This window comes from Camelina sativa, chromosome 14 (genome assembly GCF_000633955.1).
Source record: "Camelina sativa cultivar DH55 chromosome 14, Cs, whole genome shotgun sequence".
NCBI lineage: Eukaryota > Viridiplantae > Streptophyta > Magnoliopsida > Brassicales > Brassicaceae > Camelina > Camelina sativa.
In genome coordinates, this window is record NC_025698.1 from 8,130,909 (window position 1) to 8,149,177 (window position 18,269).

Genomic DNA, 18,269 nt, shown 5'->3' on the forward strand with positions numbered 1-18,269 from the left:
GAAAAAAAAAAAAAAAAAAAAAAAAAAAAGATTTTTAATTATTTTTTAGAAACATTTATTATCATGGGGACTCCTTTATATGTACGTACTATGGATAAGAGTTTTTGGTATTTTTTTATTTATTTTAGCATATAGTTTGTATTTGGTGTATTTGGAAAATAATAATTATATAGGTGTGTCGAATGGTTTTTTTTTTATTCTAGAAAAAATGCTTTCGTATGGTGTTACGATCATATGAATAAAAAAAAGAATATTTTATATACAGATATCAGGATTCAGTAGTGGCGCAAATTTTCTACGTACTAATTACTAAAGAAATTATACACTCAACTAATTAACGTTACATTATAAAATCTTTTATCTAGAGTTTTGTAACGGCGGGGTCAACTGAAACAGGAGATTATTACTTGTTGGTTTGTTTATTTTTTGCTACGTTTCACTTCACTGATAATTGATATGTAGACAAATCTTTGATTGGGGTTGTTATTTGTTTTGGTACACAAGTTCGACGATATATTTTATTTAGCATTATCTAATGATCTAATCTATCTAAAAGAGAGTCAAGAGACTCGATAAAAGTTAAATATTTATGGTCTTTGGGGCAATACGGAACTATTTATGGTCTTCACAATTATTGTATTGGTCTTCGACGTGATTCTTGTACGGGTGAGACAGGTTTGACCGTTAAAAATTCAAGCAGCCTTGACGGACCAACTAATAAATGGACTTTTGTTATTATTATCTGACCATTAATTTTTTTTTGTTATGTTGAAAGAAAGAATCATACTATTTATATAGTATATACTATTGTTTAATGGGTCAAAGCACGCCTTATTTGATTGGATGTGGAAATCACATCACGTGAAACCAGCCTACGATATATATTAGCAGGACCGGTGTTAATAGTAAAGCCCGATTGACACCCCTAATTTGATGTGTGATTGATTGTCGAAAATCTTGGGCAAGTATACAATCTAAAAAATATCACAATTAGGGAATAAAGTAGAAGATTTAGTATTTAGTTAAGGAATATATCACTAATAAGAAGTGTATGTTTAGTAATTTGTTTAATTTACTATATTTTCTTGATTGCATGTATAAAAATTTTAGAAACTAAGGAATTTATTTCAATTTAAATATTTTACGTAGCATTAAATCATCATAATGGATTTCTTTTTCTCTCAAAATCCTACTACTAATAACCGATTGTTTCTATTGAATGGTGTTAAATTTTCATAATTGATTTCTTTATCTATAAAAATTCTTATACATTAATATTAAATCGATTTTGTATATTAAATTGATTTCCCATATTTTTATTTATTGTCTTTTTATGCAATTTTTTAAAGATTAACTTTATAAATAACTTTTTAAACAAGTATAACTAAAGGGTAGAACACCAATGTACTTAAAAAATGTTAATATAAGATGCAACCAAAATAGGACCATGACATTTTATTAATTTATAGTGATATTAATTTACCTATAAATTAATAATTATTATTTTATAGTGTAAACTAATAATTATTAATTTATAGATATACATTTTAAGTGTTTAAACTTTTTAAAATTATGAATTAAGACAATTTTAGCAAAATAAGATTAGACTTTCGGATGTTATCAATTTACAATTGAATTTGTAATATTTAGAAAATATTATTGACAATCAATTACAAATAATCTATAAAAATATCAAAATGAAAATGATGCATATGTTAAAATTGAAAACTTCAAAAAAAATTAGCTATTTTTATGACATGTTATAGATTATTTTCTATTATTATAGTTTGAAAATAAAACATAATAATTTTTTATAGATATGAGTTCTATGAGAAAATTCAAAATTCTAAACACATACATATATCCATATATATATATATATATGTAAATTTATATATATATATATATGTAAATTTACATAATTATTAATTTACAATATTATTGGAACTATATTTTACTTGGAAATTTTTTAAAAAATATTTTATTATTTTATCAAATTTTTAAAATTTATTAATATATAGAGTATTTATTTATAGAGTATTAATTTATAGAAGTTTTACTGTAATAGTTTTCTTGATTGTGTTTGTGTAATTCGTATGCATGAATTTCAAGAATATTTTATACAGCTAGCTAATCTCAATTGATTCAGACCCCAGACCCAAATAAAATACATATTGAGTAGTATCTATAAAGATTTTAGAAAGAAATTGTTTTTTTTACCCAAAATTGGTAAAAAAAGATACATATATCCAAATAATACACATGTCAAGTAGTACATATCACTTTTATCATTCTGGATTTCTTAGCATAGATCGTTAGGATATATTTCTGTATAAGTACACGAACACCTGTAATCATATTGCCTCCAAAATCATTTGAGAAAATTAAGCATATTTTTTTGTCTTTCTTTCAAAACTTAAAATAATCCAAAACAAGAGAGGGAATAGAAGGTACTAAAAAATAAGAAGATGGCTTACATAGATTTTGTGTTTAAGGTTTCTAGTTTGACTCTTCTTTTCATCATCGGCACAACAAGTCGCCCAACCACTGTACCAAAAGTATTCGACGTTCGAAGATATGGTGCTAAAGGTGACGGTAAAACGGTTAACACCAAGGTATTGATATGGTGCTTGACTTTTTTATATATTGGATTTCAGATCTGTTTAATTTAACTTCGTACATCCATCCTATTAATTAGTATGATGGAATTATAATTAGTTTTTTAATTTATTGAAGAGCATATTTTTTTGTTTGTGACTACAAGTTTTTTGAATCTTATAAATTACTAAAGAGTTTTTGTCTAATAAAATAGTCTACCTTATTTGTTAATGTATATCATATAAGGCGTTCACAAATACATGGAAGGATGCATGCACATGGGATGGACCGAGCAAAATGTACATACCAAATGGAAGATTCTATCTTGGTGGTGTATCATTTGTAGGGCCGTGCACTAGTAAGATTTCATTTGTCATTGATGGAACTTTGTTGGCTCCTCCGAACAACAATGACATTAAAAAAGAAACGTGGATCAATTTTGGCTACATCGACTATCTCACAGTTTCCGGCAGTGGCACCATCGATGGTCAAGGAAAAAAGTCTTGGTTACTAAATGACTGCCAAAAGAATACTAATTGTCCTAAACTTGCTATAGTACGTACCATTTCTTAAAAAAAATTTATAACATTTTTTTAATCATATTTCCACAGTGTTTGTATACATTACAGAATATGGGATTTGATTTCGTAAATAAATCAAGGATGGAAGGGATAACATCACTCAACAGCAAAGCAGGGCACTTAAATTTCTTCTCTGTTGATCATTTTAACATCACAGGAGTACACATAACAGCTCCCGGCGATAGTCCCAACACTGACGGCATCAAAATAGCTTTATCAAGCAACATACAAATCTCAAACACTCACATCAGCACTGGAGATGATTGTATAGCAATGCTCTCTGGAAACACCAATTTTGATATTTATAATGTCACATGCGGTCCAGGACATGGGATAAGTGTTGGAAGTTTGGGAAAAGATAGAAATGAGAAGAACATCAACGGCTTAACGGTTAGGGATACAATATTTACTGGTACGTCCGACGGTATTCGGATCAAGACATGGGAATCTTCGGCTTCCACGATTGCAGTTTCCAATTTAGTTTATGAGAATTTACAGATGATTGATGTTGGAGCTCCTATCAACATTGACCAGAAGTATTGTCCTTATACATCCTGCCAGAAATTGGTAACTTACTACGCAAAAAAAAAAACAAACTTCTTTGTTTTAAAAATCTTAGTCGAGTTTAATTTACATGTTAAATTATCATTTTTGCAGGGAGATTCTCACATTCAGATTCAAAACGTGACACTAAAAAATATTTGGGGAACATCAAGGAACAAAGTGGCTGTGAAATTTCAATGTAGCAAAAGTTTTCCTTGCAAAAATGTTCACTCAAGTGACATTAATTTAAAGCACAACGGAGTCGACGGTCCTGCAATCACCTTGTGTGAAAACATTAAAGGTTCTGCTACCGGCAAGATGATTCCTCCGCATTGCTTGAATTGATTTTGTCAAAACAAGTCGTTTTGTTGTATTTGATATTTTCGTGATAGCTGTGGTGTGTTTATGCATGATCTAGTTGTGATGATGAGATCCTAGAGTAGATTAATTAATAAATTCTCTAAGTTAAAATCCTTCAACGTTGTGATTTTGTATTCAACAAATCTGTTAATATTTTCGAAATAAAGTATCAAAGTTGCATACTGAATTGTCTTTTAGATATGAAAAGTCACTAACTCACACGGTTTATTTTATACATAATCATATCTATTTTTTTTTTGTAGTATAACTTTTTATTGAATGACAAGACTTCGTATATATATGTATAGCCTCTAATTAATTACAAAGGGTTTTAAATGTTACTAGCAAGGCAAATGTAAGCAATGCTCGAATGAAAAAAACTAACAGTAGTAATAGCATTTGTTGGTGCGGGATTTAGCACTTCCGACATACCGAACTAAACCAGAAAGACAATTTGGTTATTTAACTGGGAATCCGGTTAAGAACTCAATTAGGTCATTTAAGCCCAATTCGGATAGAGGAAGCCCAGCCTCGAGGGTGAAGAACCGACTTCCACTTCGCCCGGCGGCCGATCCAAGAGATAAATCAACTTTCCTTATTTCAGTTCGTCTCATAAGGAAAGTTAATATATTATGCGATCTATGAATATGTATAAAGAGGGAGAGACTTCTCCATTGTAAAGCATCTATTATTGAATACGATTATTCAGTTCTCTTCTTGTTCTTAGCAATAAAAACCCTAATTCTTCGAGATCAATTCCCTTTCTTCTAATTGCAAAGCTTAGATCGGTTTTCTAGAGAGTTTACTTTACTGAATTTGTTTTCCCCCATAAACAAATTCATCGTGGAAACCAGTTTCTACAGCATTCGAACCATCGACGGCCAAGGAAGTGACTCTTGGTCCTCCTCCTGTGCATGCAAAAAATTGTAGGCCTAGACTACCTGCTGTACGATTTTAAACTGTTTTAAATACTATAATGAATTACATCTATATTTATATTACGTTTGGCATATAATTTTGCAGAACATGGGATTTTATTTCGTGAGATACTCAAGAATCAGTAGACTAAAATCACTCAACAGCAAAGGAGAGCACTTGAATATATTCACCGTCGATCACCAACATCACCAGAGTCAATATAACGGCACCTGGAAACAGCCCCAACACCGACGGAATTAAGATTGCCTCATGCAGCAACGTGAACATTTGGGAAACTTCCACCTTCTTTATTCTTTTTGTTCGATACCCTCCTACAGTCCTACGTACTGCTTTGCTAACTCTTTATTTTGTCTGCTTCGTTAAATTGACAAGAAACCATCCCACTAGGGTACTAGTATTATTAGAATTTTGTAAAAGTTTAAAAAAGAAAAAGAAAAAACGAGATGTAACTATGTAAGATTGGATATTAAATGTTGTGGATTTTGGAAGTTTTTACTAACTTTCACACTTTGTTGAATTAAACTTGTATAGATTAGTCAGAACGTATTATGAATAAGAAAATTTGAGCTTATAGGTTCCAAAAATTATACTGCTCAGTTACAAGTACACTCAAACAAAGCATCGATCAGTAAATATAATCTTAATCTAAAACACTAAGATTAGTAACAGACTAGTGATTTACTTGCTATAGTTTCAGAATCCGAAAAAGAGAAAAGGAACGATAATATTTCCGGAAAGCATAATCAACATTGAACCTACTATGAATTTCTATCAGATGGCCCCATGAATTTTCAAATTTTCAAATAGGCCCGACGTTTCTTTTTGGGGGCGCACCGTTTTCGGCCATTAGGTAGAGAAATGATTTATTTTATTAGCTTCTTATTATTTCTTTTACTAGGTTTTGAACCGTGGGTTTATTTGATGATAAAAATTATATATGATTGATTACGGTAATAAAATATTATCTCATAAAAAAAACTAAAATTAGTACTAAGGAAAAAAAAATTAAATTTCAGATACACAATTTTTTAAAATATAAAAATCAGTTATGTTATAAAATCAAATTTGATTAAAAAAAATCATAAATTTAACTTGACATCCAGGCGAGACAAATCAAACTGATGTCCTCACATATCCTAAACCATTTTCTTTGACCACCAGAAAAACGAAACAATTTTATAATCATGAATTTAACTCGTTTTCATATTTAATTGATCCCTACTACCTGTGTTTTTTATTCAATGTTTTCTTATTCTTCATATTCTTTCTTGTCATTTTTATTGTCAAATTTTGTGTTAATTGTTATCGTAACTTTTACCGTTTGGTCATTTGTTATACTCTTTTTCTTCTTCTTCCTCGTCAACTTCTTCACATTCTTCCACTGAAAAACCTTTTTTTTTTTACTACCACACAACTTGTTAACCCATCAAACTTCAAGAACAAAATCATTTCTTTTCTCATAAAATTTGTGAAATTCATGATTAACAGCATAGTCAACACATGCACCCAATTATTGACAATTTTATCCATATACTTATTTGGTTTTAGATCCACGCGTTTAGAAACTTTTCAAACCAAAATCCTTACTTGGTTTATAATATTTTAAAAACATAATAAAATATACTAATAATTATTTATTTAATATGAATCATATGATATATAGAAATATGAGTANAACCGTGGGTTTATTTGATGATAAAAATTATATATGATTGATTACGGTAATAAAATATTATCTCATAAAAAAAACTAAAATTAGTACTAAGGAAAAAAAAATTAAATTTCAGATACACAATTTTTTAAAATATAAAAATCAGTTATGTTATAAAATCAAATTTGATTAAAAAAAATCATAAATTTAACTTGACATCCAGGCGAGACAAATCAAACTGATGTCCTCACATATCCTAAACCATTTTCTTTGACCACCAGAAAAACGAAACAATTTTATAATCATGAATTTAACTCGTTTTCATATTTAATTGATCCCTACTACCTGTGTTTTTTATTCAATGTTTTCTTATTCTTCATATTCTTTCTTGTCATTTTTATTGTCAAATTTTGTGTTAATTGTTATCGTAACTTTTACCGTTTGGTTATTTGTTATACTCTTTTTCTTCTTCTTCCTCGTCAACTTCTTCACATTCTTCCACTGAAAAACCTTTTTTTTTTTACTACCACACAACTTGTTAACCCATCAAACTTCAAGAACAAAATCATTTCTTTTCTCATAAAATTTGTGAAATTCATGATTAACAGCATAGTCAACACATGCACCCAATTATTGACAATTTTATCCATATACTTATTTGGTTTTAGATCCACGCGTTTAGAAACTTTTCAAACCAAAATCCTTACTTGGTTTATAATATTTTAAAAACATAATAAAATATACTAATAATTATTTATTTAATATGAATCATATGATATATAGAAATATGGGTACACTATAAGAACATATTAATTATAAATAAATAATATCAATTATATTATATCATCAAATAATATCAACCGTATAATATTATCAAATAACCGTAACCGTATATAACAGTAACCGCTTGAACCGTAACCGTATTTAAACGTAACCGTTTAACCGTATGTTAAACGGTTCTGGTTAAGGTTAAACCGATGGTTAATAAACTTTACCCGTGACAACCGTAACTCTGATCATGCCTATGTATAACTAATAAAACATGTGTGTTTGTTGTCCATCTTTTTTCTTTAAACCCCAAAATTTGACTCAAACATCAAATTAAGGTCTTGCGATATCAATCCTTCTTTCTTAGACCCAAAAATAAAAAATTAATGAAAGAATATCAACTCATCTATAAAATCATACACAAAAATATGTTTTACAGCTCATAAGAAATAAAAAGCACAAATGTAGATAAATAAGATAATTTATGTTTTGCATCAATATTTATAATAGTTTAAACTTTTAAAAGGTTTCGAAATATAAAATTTGAACATTTTAAAAATTTTCAATATTTATAATATTTTAAACTTTTAAAATTTAAAACTTATAATATTTAAAAACTTTTTAAAAGCTAAGAACTTTTAAAAGTTTCAATATTTATAATATTTAAACTTTTAAAATTTTTAAATATTAGAATATTTTTTTGAAACTGTTTAAAGTTTTAATTTGATCAAATAAAAAACCAGATCAAACCAAATAAAACTTTTAAACTTGGACGCCTGATAAATCAAGCTTTCCTGCTCATTCGTTGTTGGAAGCATATTAATCTTATTTATACTGGTTCTGAACCATTGTCTAAAAAAATTCTAGCCGATGTAGGATATTGTGCTTAGTTCTTTGATTTCCATAAATTTAAAATTTTCTTTTTTCTAAAAAATCTGTAAATTTAAATAATTTTAATGAATGACATGTCAAATCATGATAGGTTATTTAAAATAATTCTTAATATAGAAAATTCTGGAAATTGTATAAAATGTTAATAAGTGATATGTCAAATTTCTATTGGTTGTTTAAAATCCTATGTGGACGGCCTTAGGAGCTTATAGCTCATATTTTTTATTAATATAGATTTTAGTGAGAAAATATAGTAGATATTAATATTTTACATTTCAGTGGCTACGAAAAAGAAATTATATATTTCAGTGGCTATCAAAAATAAACTATTTATTTGAGTGAGATTATATAGCAGACATAAAACTTCAATACCAGAAGTTACTATTCATTTTTTTAAACCATTAATTTGTAATATGGTCGATAAATTGATGTTTTCACATGTGATTTCAAATTATACAGTTTATATCCAAATATTTTTTTTTAATCGAATTTTTAAACCATATTAATTTATTCCAATTATCGATGATATCAACACATTTAATTTCAAATTATATATATATTTCTGTTTATAAAAATTGAATATATTAGTAGATACATAAATTTGTTTATTGATGACAACTCTCAACGATAACATTGTGATTGATAACTTTGAGAATGATGATTATAGTCAATTCACATGATTTAGAAAAGTAAGGATTTTTTTTTTTGTAGACAAAAAAATTTAAAGAATTTGATCTTAAAAATGTTGTTATGGTTCTATATTTTTCAATTGAAAATTCATATGATATTGGCACTACAAATCAATAATTTAATTCAAATATTTTTCAAAACAGCAAATTAAATTTTTAATGCATTTAAATGAAGCGATATTTTTACTATACATGTACAATACAAAAGAATTATTGAAAATTTTGAAAAATATAAAAGTTGAAAAAAATAAACAAAATATAAGCAAAACATAAGCAAATATAAAAAAATTAACAAAAAAAATATAGGGGATAAGCTCAATTATCAGTTGGTTGAATAGAAAGAATGAGTTTTTTTACTACTATAACATCTCTATTGAAATAATAAATACATGGATGTTGATTTCATACTAGAAGATTTTATGATCATCCCATCAATCTAAGAGCTGCTGGGGTTTTTGAATGAAATTCATAAGATTTTTGTTCTGCTCTTGTATGGCTTTTTTGTAGGTATGGCTATTGAGCTTGCTAACGCTGGCACTAGCTCTGTTGTTATCAACGTTCCTGATGAGGAGGACACGCCACTTGTGTTCCCAACATCGAGAAGCAGACCGTCTTCTTCACATCCATTTCAAGTGTCGGTTCAGGAGGCGCGTGAAGAACCATCTTCTGGACCTTGGCAGAGGAAGCCTCCTAGTTTATGGTTGTTGTCTTTATCTGCACATCCGCGCTATACTCTTTGCTCGTTTCATCATTGAGACGGACAACAATGTGGAGCATCAAAGTATGAAAATGAGAGTTTCGTCTGCCGGTGACCGTCATCTCTAGACGCATCAGTGATCAGTAGCATCATCGTGAGACCTCTTTGGCGCTTGCTCTTAACTCTGCTCAACTAGGAGCCGCTGGGAGTACTTCCTTCATGGTACTAGCAGAGACGTGGAGTTTTTCTTCACATGTGCAGTGATCACATACCAGCATATTTTTGATTTTCTTGAATTTATGTAATTATTGTAATTATCATATTTTTTTTCTTGAATTGATGTAATTATCATATATTTTCTTAGCACAAAAAAGTTTACATTTTTATATTTTATATAACTAATAATTATCCAGTCGCATCATCTTGAAATGAAATGATGATCATTGGCCGAGAAAACTATATATTTCACCATGGTTTTAAAACAAATAATTTACTGTGAACTGGTTTTAGGATTTATACAACGATTTAAACCTTATCCAAAATTCTGTAATTTATTAAGTAATTTACGGTTCAAAAACTACAAACAACAATACCAAATATATAATACATTTTATTCATGCTAATGTAACGTCATCGCCAACTTCAACCTCTTCCCTCTGTGATCTGAAGAGCTTTTATTGATAAAAAGAGTTGACAAAAGTATCACGTTTTAGATACTAGATTTAAGGAGCTTCAAGACAGATGTTCGGTCGGGCATGCTCGGTATTGCACCTTTTACTTGGACACAAAGAGAGGCAGCTGCAGCTGTAGGCACCGGAAGATAGAACCAAAAGTGAGACAAAACTAATCTGAATTATTTTGTGTTAGAAAACTAGATTTCTTTGGAGTTTGTCCACTAATTATTACCAGCAAATCTCAAGCATTCCTCATGGGACTTGCCCTCAACCATAGCCACTGCAAATGCTGCCGTGAAAGTATCCCCAGCTCCTGTAGTATCGACCACTTGTGCAGCTGGTATTATAGACTGCTGGATTGGTTTTTTCCCTTCTATGAATAGTGCAGATCCTTTGGACCCGAGCTTCACTAGGACTTGCTTAACTCCCTGAGAAAAAAACAGCTTAAACCTTATAAACCCCAAAAACCACTAAACGAGCGAGTTGCAGCAAGGATGATTAGCCAAAATTTAAAGTCTGATGTATTGACAATAAGCAAAAAAAAAAAAGGACTTACCAACTTATGGCACTTAGCAACAGATTGGATTCAGTTGGCATTCCAGTCAAGCGACTGAGCTCAGTTTCATTCGGACTCAAGATGTCAACAGAATCCAATAGCTCATTCGGGATTGGCGTATCCATTCCTCCAACATCAAGGATGACAGGAACACCTGCTTTCTTCACAGCCTGCAAAACAAGACCCCACCACCAGCAAACCTAAGCTTCTAGGAGAAATAGCAATCCCATCAAGATGATCCAACCATTTGAATGATCAACCTATCCCAACAGGTGACATCGTCTTCAAGACTCAAAAAATTCAAACTAAAGCTGCATCATCCATTCAACAGAGCTTTCCTAATAAATACTACTAGACCAACTCTCACTGAAGTAACCCAATACTGAAAGCAAGTACAAAATGTGACCTTAGCAACTTGAATGTTGATGGAATCTGGGATCTCTCTTTGAAGCAGGACAATACCAGCACTCGTGATCAAGATCATCATCACTCATCTTCTCAGGCCAAGCTTTCATATTAGCACCACCAACGATAATGATCGAGTTCTGACCGTCGGATTGAAGCATGACCACGGCGTGTCCCGTCGGCTCATCATCCACGGATCTCACGTAATCCAGATGAACCCCACACCCAGCCTCGCCCAACGCCTCGGCGATAAGCTTCCCATGCGCATCCTCACCCAAACGACCAACGAAGTAAGTCGGATACATAAGCTTCGCTCCACACGCCGCCTGGTTCGCGCCTTTTCCTCCGGCGAGCGTTTGCCCTGTCTTGGCCGAGATCGTTTCGCCTTCCTTGGGCAATCTCTCGATCTCAACGTAGATGTCCGCGTTCGCAGATCCCACAACCACCAAAGGCGGCGCGTGGGCTTCGACGGCTGATTTAACATTCCGATTCGCGGATGGATCGACGGAGAGCGAGAGAACGCGGAGGGGTCGTCGGGGAAATCGAGAATGGGTTGGATTAGGATTGATCTGAAGCTTGTTGGGTCGATTGAATTCGATGTTTGTAGGATTAACATTGGTGGATTGATAAAGTGAAATCCCTTTCATCATCCTCCAAAGTTATTTTTTTAGTATATCCAAAGTTTTGACCCTTCTTTATGTAACAACTTTGTGATCTTGATGACTATAATATGAGTAGTTTAAAAAACTCACACTGACACACACACACGTCCGTCTTTCGCACGTGGTTACGCTCTAAAAATGTAATAATTGCTATATATTAATTCGAATTTAAAGTGATTAATACAATAGACCATTGCTCAAATCAACGTCAAAAGCACGATGACGCAGGCAGTGGCATCAGCAGCAAAGAGATCTCTTCTTATTTAGTGAGCTAAATCGAGAGAGCAACAAAACAATTAATGGCGGAGGAGGAGGAGGTGATTCTTCTGGATTTTTGGGCGAGTATGTTCGGGATGAGGACGAGGATTGCTCTGGCGGAGAAAGGAGTCAAGTACGACTACAGAGAACAAGATCTATGGAATAAGAGCTCCTTGCTCCTCCAGATGAACCCGGTTCACAAGAAAATCCCGGTTCTCATCCACAATGGTAAACCGGTATGTGAATCTCTCTTTCAGCTTCAGTACATAGACGAGACTTGGCCTGACAACAACTCTCTCCTTCCTTCCGATCCTACTTACAAGAGAGCTCTTGCCAAATTCTGGGCCGACTTCATTGACGAAAAGGTATAGATTTTACCGTTTGGTTTTGGTTCATTTGTTGTTTCACTTTATCTGCTTTATACCGGGTTACCAGTTTGATTTGATTTTGGTTAGGTTTGAATGTTTGATGCTACTACTACTGTATGTATATTTATTTCCTTTCAAAACTGAAAGCTCTGTTTTCAGTATGTTAAGTTAAACCATTTGGTTTTTACAAAAATTCTGGTTTTGGTTTCGTCTAAGTATGTTGGATTGGTTTGGTTCTGTTATTTCAGCTAGAGTCTCTTGTTTGTGATTTTTTACTAATGGATCAGGTGAATGTTGCGGCGAGGAGGATTTGGGCGACAAAAGGTGAGGAGCAAGAAGCATCCAAGGAGTTAATCGAGATACTCAAGACGCTTGAATCCGAGCTTGGAGACAAAGATTACTTTGGAGTCGAAACGTTCGGGTATGTGGACATAGCTCTCATTGGCTTCTACAGCTGGTTTGGAGTGTACGACAAGTATGGGAATATCAATATCGAATCAGAGTGTCCAAAACTGATCGCGTGGGCCAAAAGGTGTTTGCAGAGAGAGAGCGTCGCTAAAGCCTTGCCTGAGTCGGAGAAGGTCACTACGTTCATTTCCGAGCGTAGGAAGAAACTTGAGTTAGACTAAATCTCTTCTTTTGTTCTGTTTCCATGTCTCTTTTCTTGTTTCGTTCTATTTTGTTTGATGTCTTGTCTGCATAATAATACTCCTTTGTATACTCAAAATTAATAATTATTAGGCATATAACTTCTCTTCTCTCTCTCTCTCTCTCTCTCTCTCTCTCTCTCTCTCTCCCTCTCCCTCTCTCTCTCTCTCCCGTTGATTAGTGATCACAAACCACTTAATGATGATGAAATCGTTTTGCAAATTGGAGTATGATCAAGTATTTGGCAAAGAAGATCATTCATTTTCATTTCTAAACCCCTCATCACTTTACTCTCATCAAAGGTAAATTTAATTCACTCATCATGCATGAGTGTTTTTAAACGTGTTTCTAGCTAGTAGTTCTTGATCCATGTTTTAATTGTTGTGTGTTCTTAATGCAGCGACTTAGCGAATCTTTTCTTCGGCTTAGAAGAAGAACTTCCTCCTTCTGCCTCAAGCTTTCTGGCTTTACATGATTGTCTTCCTTCTGCGCCTCAACCTTTCTGACTTTGCCTGATCTTGATCCTATATCCATCGTATCTCTTGACGGTATGCATATATCAGTACATGTTGCACTTAATTATGTTTTTGTTCTCATGGATTTTATGTGTGCACTTCTCATTCTTGTCGTTCTGTTTTAGCAGATTTACTTAGTGGGTACGGTTCTGTTTCATGGAAAAAGAGTGAAACCATCTCCACCAAGAAGAGGAGATGCAGAGAAGAATGTGTTTCTAGCTGTTCTGATTCGAAGACATTGTCGAAAGAAATCATCTCATTGTACTTCTACATGCCCATAACTCAAGCGGCTAAAGAACTTAACATTGGTTTAACTCTTTTGAAGAAGAGATGTTGATGTTGATGTTGATGTTGGATGATCGTCAAAGACGAGGTAAGAGAAAATGATGGTTCTATTTGTTTATGTGTTGTGTAACGTGTAGTACTGTAGTGTTTTGGACTCTAATTGCAAAACGATTTTGACTCATTATTACTTAAGTAGTAGTAGCATATGTTCTACACTAGTTAGTTCTTCAATCACGAATATGTTAAATTAAAAAACTCAAATTATATATTGCTTCTAAATTTTCCATAAGTAATAATAGAAATTCACCTTTAAGGAAAAGGAAATTATCAAAATCAGTAAAGGAAGAAGAGCTAATATGGAAATCGTAATGGACTTGACAAAAAAAATTGGAAAATGTTATCTCAAAAATCCCAAAAAAATTTAGGAACCGACAAAGGTCTCTGCTATAAATACTGTATATGAGTTCATTCACTCTAAACCCTTACATCATCGATTCAATTTCTTCTCGGGTGACCACAACAACAAAGAGAGAAAGCAAAAACAGAAACCACCAGAATTATTATTGTTACTTTATAATCATGTTCACGGGGGTTTTCGAACACGAAATCAAACACGATCCTGAACCAGAAGATGAGGGCACAGTTAGAGTCAATGCAAGGATCTTCGGAGGAGACGACGAAATCTTGACATGCACGAGAAAGTCGTCCGTTGACGAATTCATCAACGGTGAACGCAACGAGTGTCAAAGCAAACTGGACTTGGATTATTTCTTAAACCTTTCAGGGATCAGCGACTACGATATTGCACATGCCATGCATCACTTAGTTCGCTATGTTGCTAAAATAACTTCTTCAGAAAGTGATGGGTATTCTCCGGGGTGTGCTTTACAAGTGACGTTGGATCTTATTTTTTACGATGAGCCTCAAACTTTAGAGGATGTTCAAGTCTCGCGTGGACACAAAATCAAACACGATCCTGAACCAGAAGATGCGGGCACAGTCAGAGTCAATGCGAGGATCTTCGACCAAGATCATCACTCGTCATTCACGACTTTATCGTTTGCCGACGAGTTCATCAATGGAGACGAGTGTGGGAGCAGACTAGACTTGATTAATTTCTTGCGGGAAGCAGGAATGAGCGACCACGAGGTTTTATATGCGATGTACAAATTAATCCCCTATGTTGCTCAAGTAACTTCTTCCAAAAGTAATGGCTATTCTCGAGGGTGTGCTTTAGAAGTGTGGTTGGATCTTCTTCTTCTAGAGCCTCGATCATATCAATTATGAATCAGATTGAAGAAGCAGTTCGAGTATGAAAATACAAATTATTACGAAGATTTGTTTTCTACAGTTTATACAAATCCCTTTTCTTTTTAAATTCTACTTCTTTTTTTTTGTTTTTTTTTGCTTATATAAATTTGGAGAATGTTGTGTTAATCATAATAAGACTATTTAATTTACTCAAATTTACCTGCAACTACTCGGGAGTACTCAAATTTACACCTCTAGCCTATTTATGTATGTTAATCCTTGGCTTTGAATGGTTATCCAATACTCTGCTGTATATCCGATAGTACTGGACTAACTTTTTCGTATGCTAACCCCTATATATTAGAGTAGAGAGCGGAATATATAGTATGCAATGTAATTAATATACAATAGTATGTGATATAGAATGGACTGAGTTGAATGATGAAATATATAAACATTTGTATGCAATAAAGTGGATATCAATATGGTCTATTATTTTACCGTTTGCAGGAAATATAAGAACGAAACAAACTAATTGAAAACTAAACCTAACTGAGAACTTTTTAACCGAACACATCTAAAAATCATTGGATAGTGTTTGGTTCTTCGTTTCATCATTTTAAGTATTGGAAAAATTGGTTAAAATTTAGTAGCTAGTTATTATTTACTGCAAACCGATTCTACACCATTTTTATTGTTTACTTAATTTGCATATCATTTTTTCTTTTCAGTTTGATCTGCTTGTTTCTTTTATCACTTTGTTCTTTGTAGATCCACAAAAGAAATTAAAAAAAATGAGAATAGTGGGAAATGGATGCCAGAGACATATGATAACAGATGTATAATAGATCAATTTGAGTATGTTTTAGACAGCTAAAATTTGATCGTTTTATCTTTGTTGTTGTTGGCATCCTTAAAAGTAAGTAACAGAGGCCCGAGAATAAAAAAAAGGTAACCAATACAAATTTGTTTTTTGGTATCAAACTAACACCAATACAAATTTGGCAAGGAATACATTTGAAAACCCACCGTCCAAACTCAAAACTCAAAAGTAGGATGACGAAAGCAGTGACATAATCAATTCAACTCTGTAAATCCTGTGGTCAATGTAAATGAATCGAAAACACATTAATAAATTGAGTAGGTCAACGACTTGCACCTCTCCAAAAAATGAATTTAGCTTATACTTTATACTCGGTAAGCATTTGATTAGTTTGTATCAAAAATGTGTGTGTATCAAGTATGATGACGTAAGCAGTGATTTGTTTGCCCCAAAGAAAAAAAGAAGCATTTGATTTAAAAAAATTCCCGTAAATGTTAACATGTCTGATAAATATAAATATTTGAATTACTGGAATGATATGAACTTAAGAAAACAAGAAAAAAAAAACATGAAATTTTATCATACTAATCACACAAAATTACAATACCAATTACAAACCCCCTTGATACATGCACTCACATTCAATAACACGAAACAATAATGAAACTAAACGAATATCTTAAGCTGAAAAGCTCATGAAAAAAAATGATTAGTGAAAAGTATATTCCCTTCGTATTAAATAAACTACTTTAACGTGATTTATTAATTTTAGATATTAGTGTAATGGGAAAAGTTGATGTATTTCTGACTTTACCAGCAAGCAAAATGCGATTTCGTTTTGTAGTTAATGTTTCTCCTCTATAAAACCTTCTTCTCTTCACCATATGCTTAAGACACAAAAAAAAACAAAACAAAAATATCTCAGTGAGCTTAATATCAACAACGACAACAATGGCGGACGAGGTGATTCTTCTTGATTTCTGGCCGAGTATGTTCGGAATGAGGACGAGGATTGCTCTAGAGGAGAAAAATGTCAAGTTCGATTACAGAGAACAAGATCTATGGAACAAAAGCCCGATTCTCCTCGAGATGAATCCGGTTCATAATAAAATCCCGGTTCTCATCCACAATGGTAAACCGGTCTGTGAATCTCTCATCCAAGTCGAATACATCGACGAAGTTTGGCCCGGGATAAACCCACTCCTTCCTTCTGATCCTTACCAGAGAGCTCAGGCCAAGTTTTGGGGAGATTACATCGACAAGAAGGTAAAATCAATCTAGCTTCCAAAAAAATAACCTTATTATTAAAGCAAGACATCGACATTAATGTTTTGGTATATAATATGTGATTTTAGGTGTATGCTTCGGCGAGGTTGACTTGGGGAGCGAAAGGAGAAGAGCAAGAGGCAGGGAAGAAGGAGTTCATCGAGATACTAAAGACACTAGAGTCTGAGCTTGGAGACAAGATTTACTTTGGAGGTGAGACGTTCGGTTACGTGGACATAGCTCTCATTGGGTTTTACAGCTGGTTTGGGGCGTATGAGAAGTTTGGGAATTTCAGCATTGAAGCAGAGTGCCCAAAACTGATAGCTTGGGGTAAAAGGTGTGTGGAGAGAGAGAGTGTGGCCAAGTCTCTTCCTGATTCGGAGAAGATCATTAAGTTCGTTCCTGAGCTAAAGAAACATTTTGGGATCGAGTAGAGAGATCTTTTGATTCTACTCTGTAATGTTTCTACGTTTCTCTTTTGTGTTTGCTGTTTTTGCTCTGCTCTTTTTTTTTTTCGAAAATCTAAAGGTGTTTCAAAATAATACACACATGACACATTCCGCATGCCTAATATTTTGCATTTGTTTCAAACTTCCAATGGTGGTTAGTTTTTGCGATCTCACCCATTGTCATGAGAAAGTCTTCCATATCGAATTAAAACAGTACCAAACTAATCCGGTCCTTTTTTTTTAAACAAAGGGGGAAACAAACGGACTGGATCCTTTTTAATATTGCGAACCGAATACGTTAGGTCCAATGTTAAATGGGCTTTCTATCTAGCTTATAAACTTAATCATTAGCAGGTATTTTATATTTGTAAATTTAAATGGGTAAATAAATC

The 18,269-nt window shown here is 32.7% G+C and overlaps 5 protein-coding genes and 1 pseudogene across 6 annotated transcripts; 5 read left to right on the top strand and 1 right to left on the bottom strand.

The window, feature by feature from the left end:
• LOC104740407 (exopolygalacturonase) lies at positions 2,469 to 4,067 on the top strand. The gene is made up of 4 exons (XM_010460985.1): positions 2,469 to 2,615; positions 2,845 to 3,153; positions 3,228 to 3,746; positions 3,837 to 4,067. Exons 1-4 carry the CDS (start codon positions 2,469 to 2,471, stop codon positions 4,065 to 4,067), a joined length of 1,206 nt encoding a protein of 401 aa, XP_010459287.1.
• On the bottom strand, positions 10,250 to 12,066 carry LOC104740408 (ribokinase-like). The gene is given in 6 exon segments (XM_019235255.1): positions 10,250 to 10,521; positions 10,624 to 10,819; positions 10,948 to 10,976; positions 10,979 to 11,117; positions 11,354 to 11,423; positions 11,425 to 12,066. Coding segments are annotated over 6 exon segments (1,107 nt in total). The 5' UTR covers positions 12,003 to 12,066; the 3' UTR covers positions 10,250 to 10,426.
• LOC104740409 (glutathione S-transferase U24) lies at positions 12,183 to 13,403 on the top strand. Of its 2 annotated transcripts, XM_010460987.2 has the most exons (3): positions 12,198 to 12,508; positions 12,596 to 12,637; positions 12,928 to 13,403. In XM_010460987.2, exons 1-3 carry the CDS (start codon positions 12,314 to 12,316, stop codon positions 13,267 to 13,269), a joined length of 579 nt encoding a protein of 192 aa, XP_010459289.1. In that variant the 5' UTR covers positions 12,198 to 12,313; the 3' UTR covers positions 13,270 to 13,403. The 2 variants fall into 2 exon arrangements, with proteins under 2 accessions (XP_010459288.1, XP_010459289.1); XM_010460986.1 differs by having other exon boundaries at positions 12,183 to 12,637.
• Positions 13,493 to 14,140, top strand: LOC109128651 (annotated as a pseudogene).
• On the top strand, positions 14,668 to 15,375 carry LOC104743351. The gene has a single exon (XM_010464446.1). The coding sequence runs from the start codon at positions 14,668 to 14,670 to the stop codon at positions 15,373 to 15,375; it is 708 nt and encodes a 235-aa protein (XP_010462748.1).
• LOC104740410 (glutathione S-transferase U25-like) lies at positions 17,042 to 17,999 on the top strand. The gene is made up of 2 exons (XM_010460989.2): positions 17,042 to 17,428; positions 17,518 to 17,999. Exons 1-2 carry the CDS (start codon positions 17,114 to 17,116, stop codon positions 17,860 to 17,862), a joined length of 660 nt encoding a protein of 219 aa, XP_010459291.1. The 5' UTR covers positions 17,042 to 17,113; the 3' UTR covers positions 17,863 to 17,999.

Bases quoted from the DNA above. Each gene is read 5' to 3' on its own strand.
- LOC104740407 (XM_010460985.1), top strand. From the start codon at position 2,469: ATGGCTTACATAGATTTTGTGTTTAAGGTTTCTAGTTTGACTCTTCTT. The intron at 2,616-2,844 runs GTATTGATATGG...ATATCATATAAG, and splicing joins GTAAAACGGTTAACACCAAG to GCGTTCACAAATACATGGAA. The intron at 3,154-3,227 runs GTACGTACCATT...TATACATTACAG, and splicing joins ATTGTCCTAAACTTGCTATA to AATATGGGATTTGATTTCGT.
- LOC104740409 (XM_010460986.1), top strand. From the start codon at position 12,314: ATGGCGGAGGAGGAGGAGGTGATTCTTCTGGATTTTTGGGCGAGTATG. The intron at 12,638-12,927 runs GTATAGATTTTA...CTAATGGATCAG, and splicing joins CCGACTTCATTGACGAAAAG to GTGAATGTTGCGGCGAGGAG.
- LOC104743351 (XM_010464446.1), top strand. From the start codon at position 14,668: ATGTTCACGGGGGTTTTCGAACACGAAATCAAACACGATCCTGAACCA.
- LOC104740410 (XM_010460989.2), top strand. From the start codon at position 17,114: ATGGCGGACGAGGTGATTCTTCTTGATTTCTGGCCGAGTATGTTCGGA. The intron at 17,429-17,517 runs GTAAAATCAATC...ATGTGATTTTAG, and splicing joins GAGATTACATCGACAAGAAG to GTGTATGCTTCGGCGAGGTT.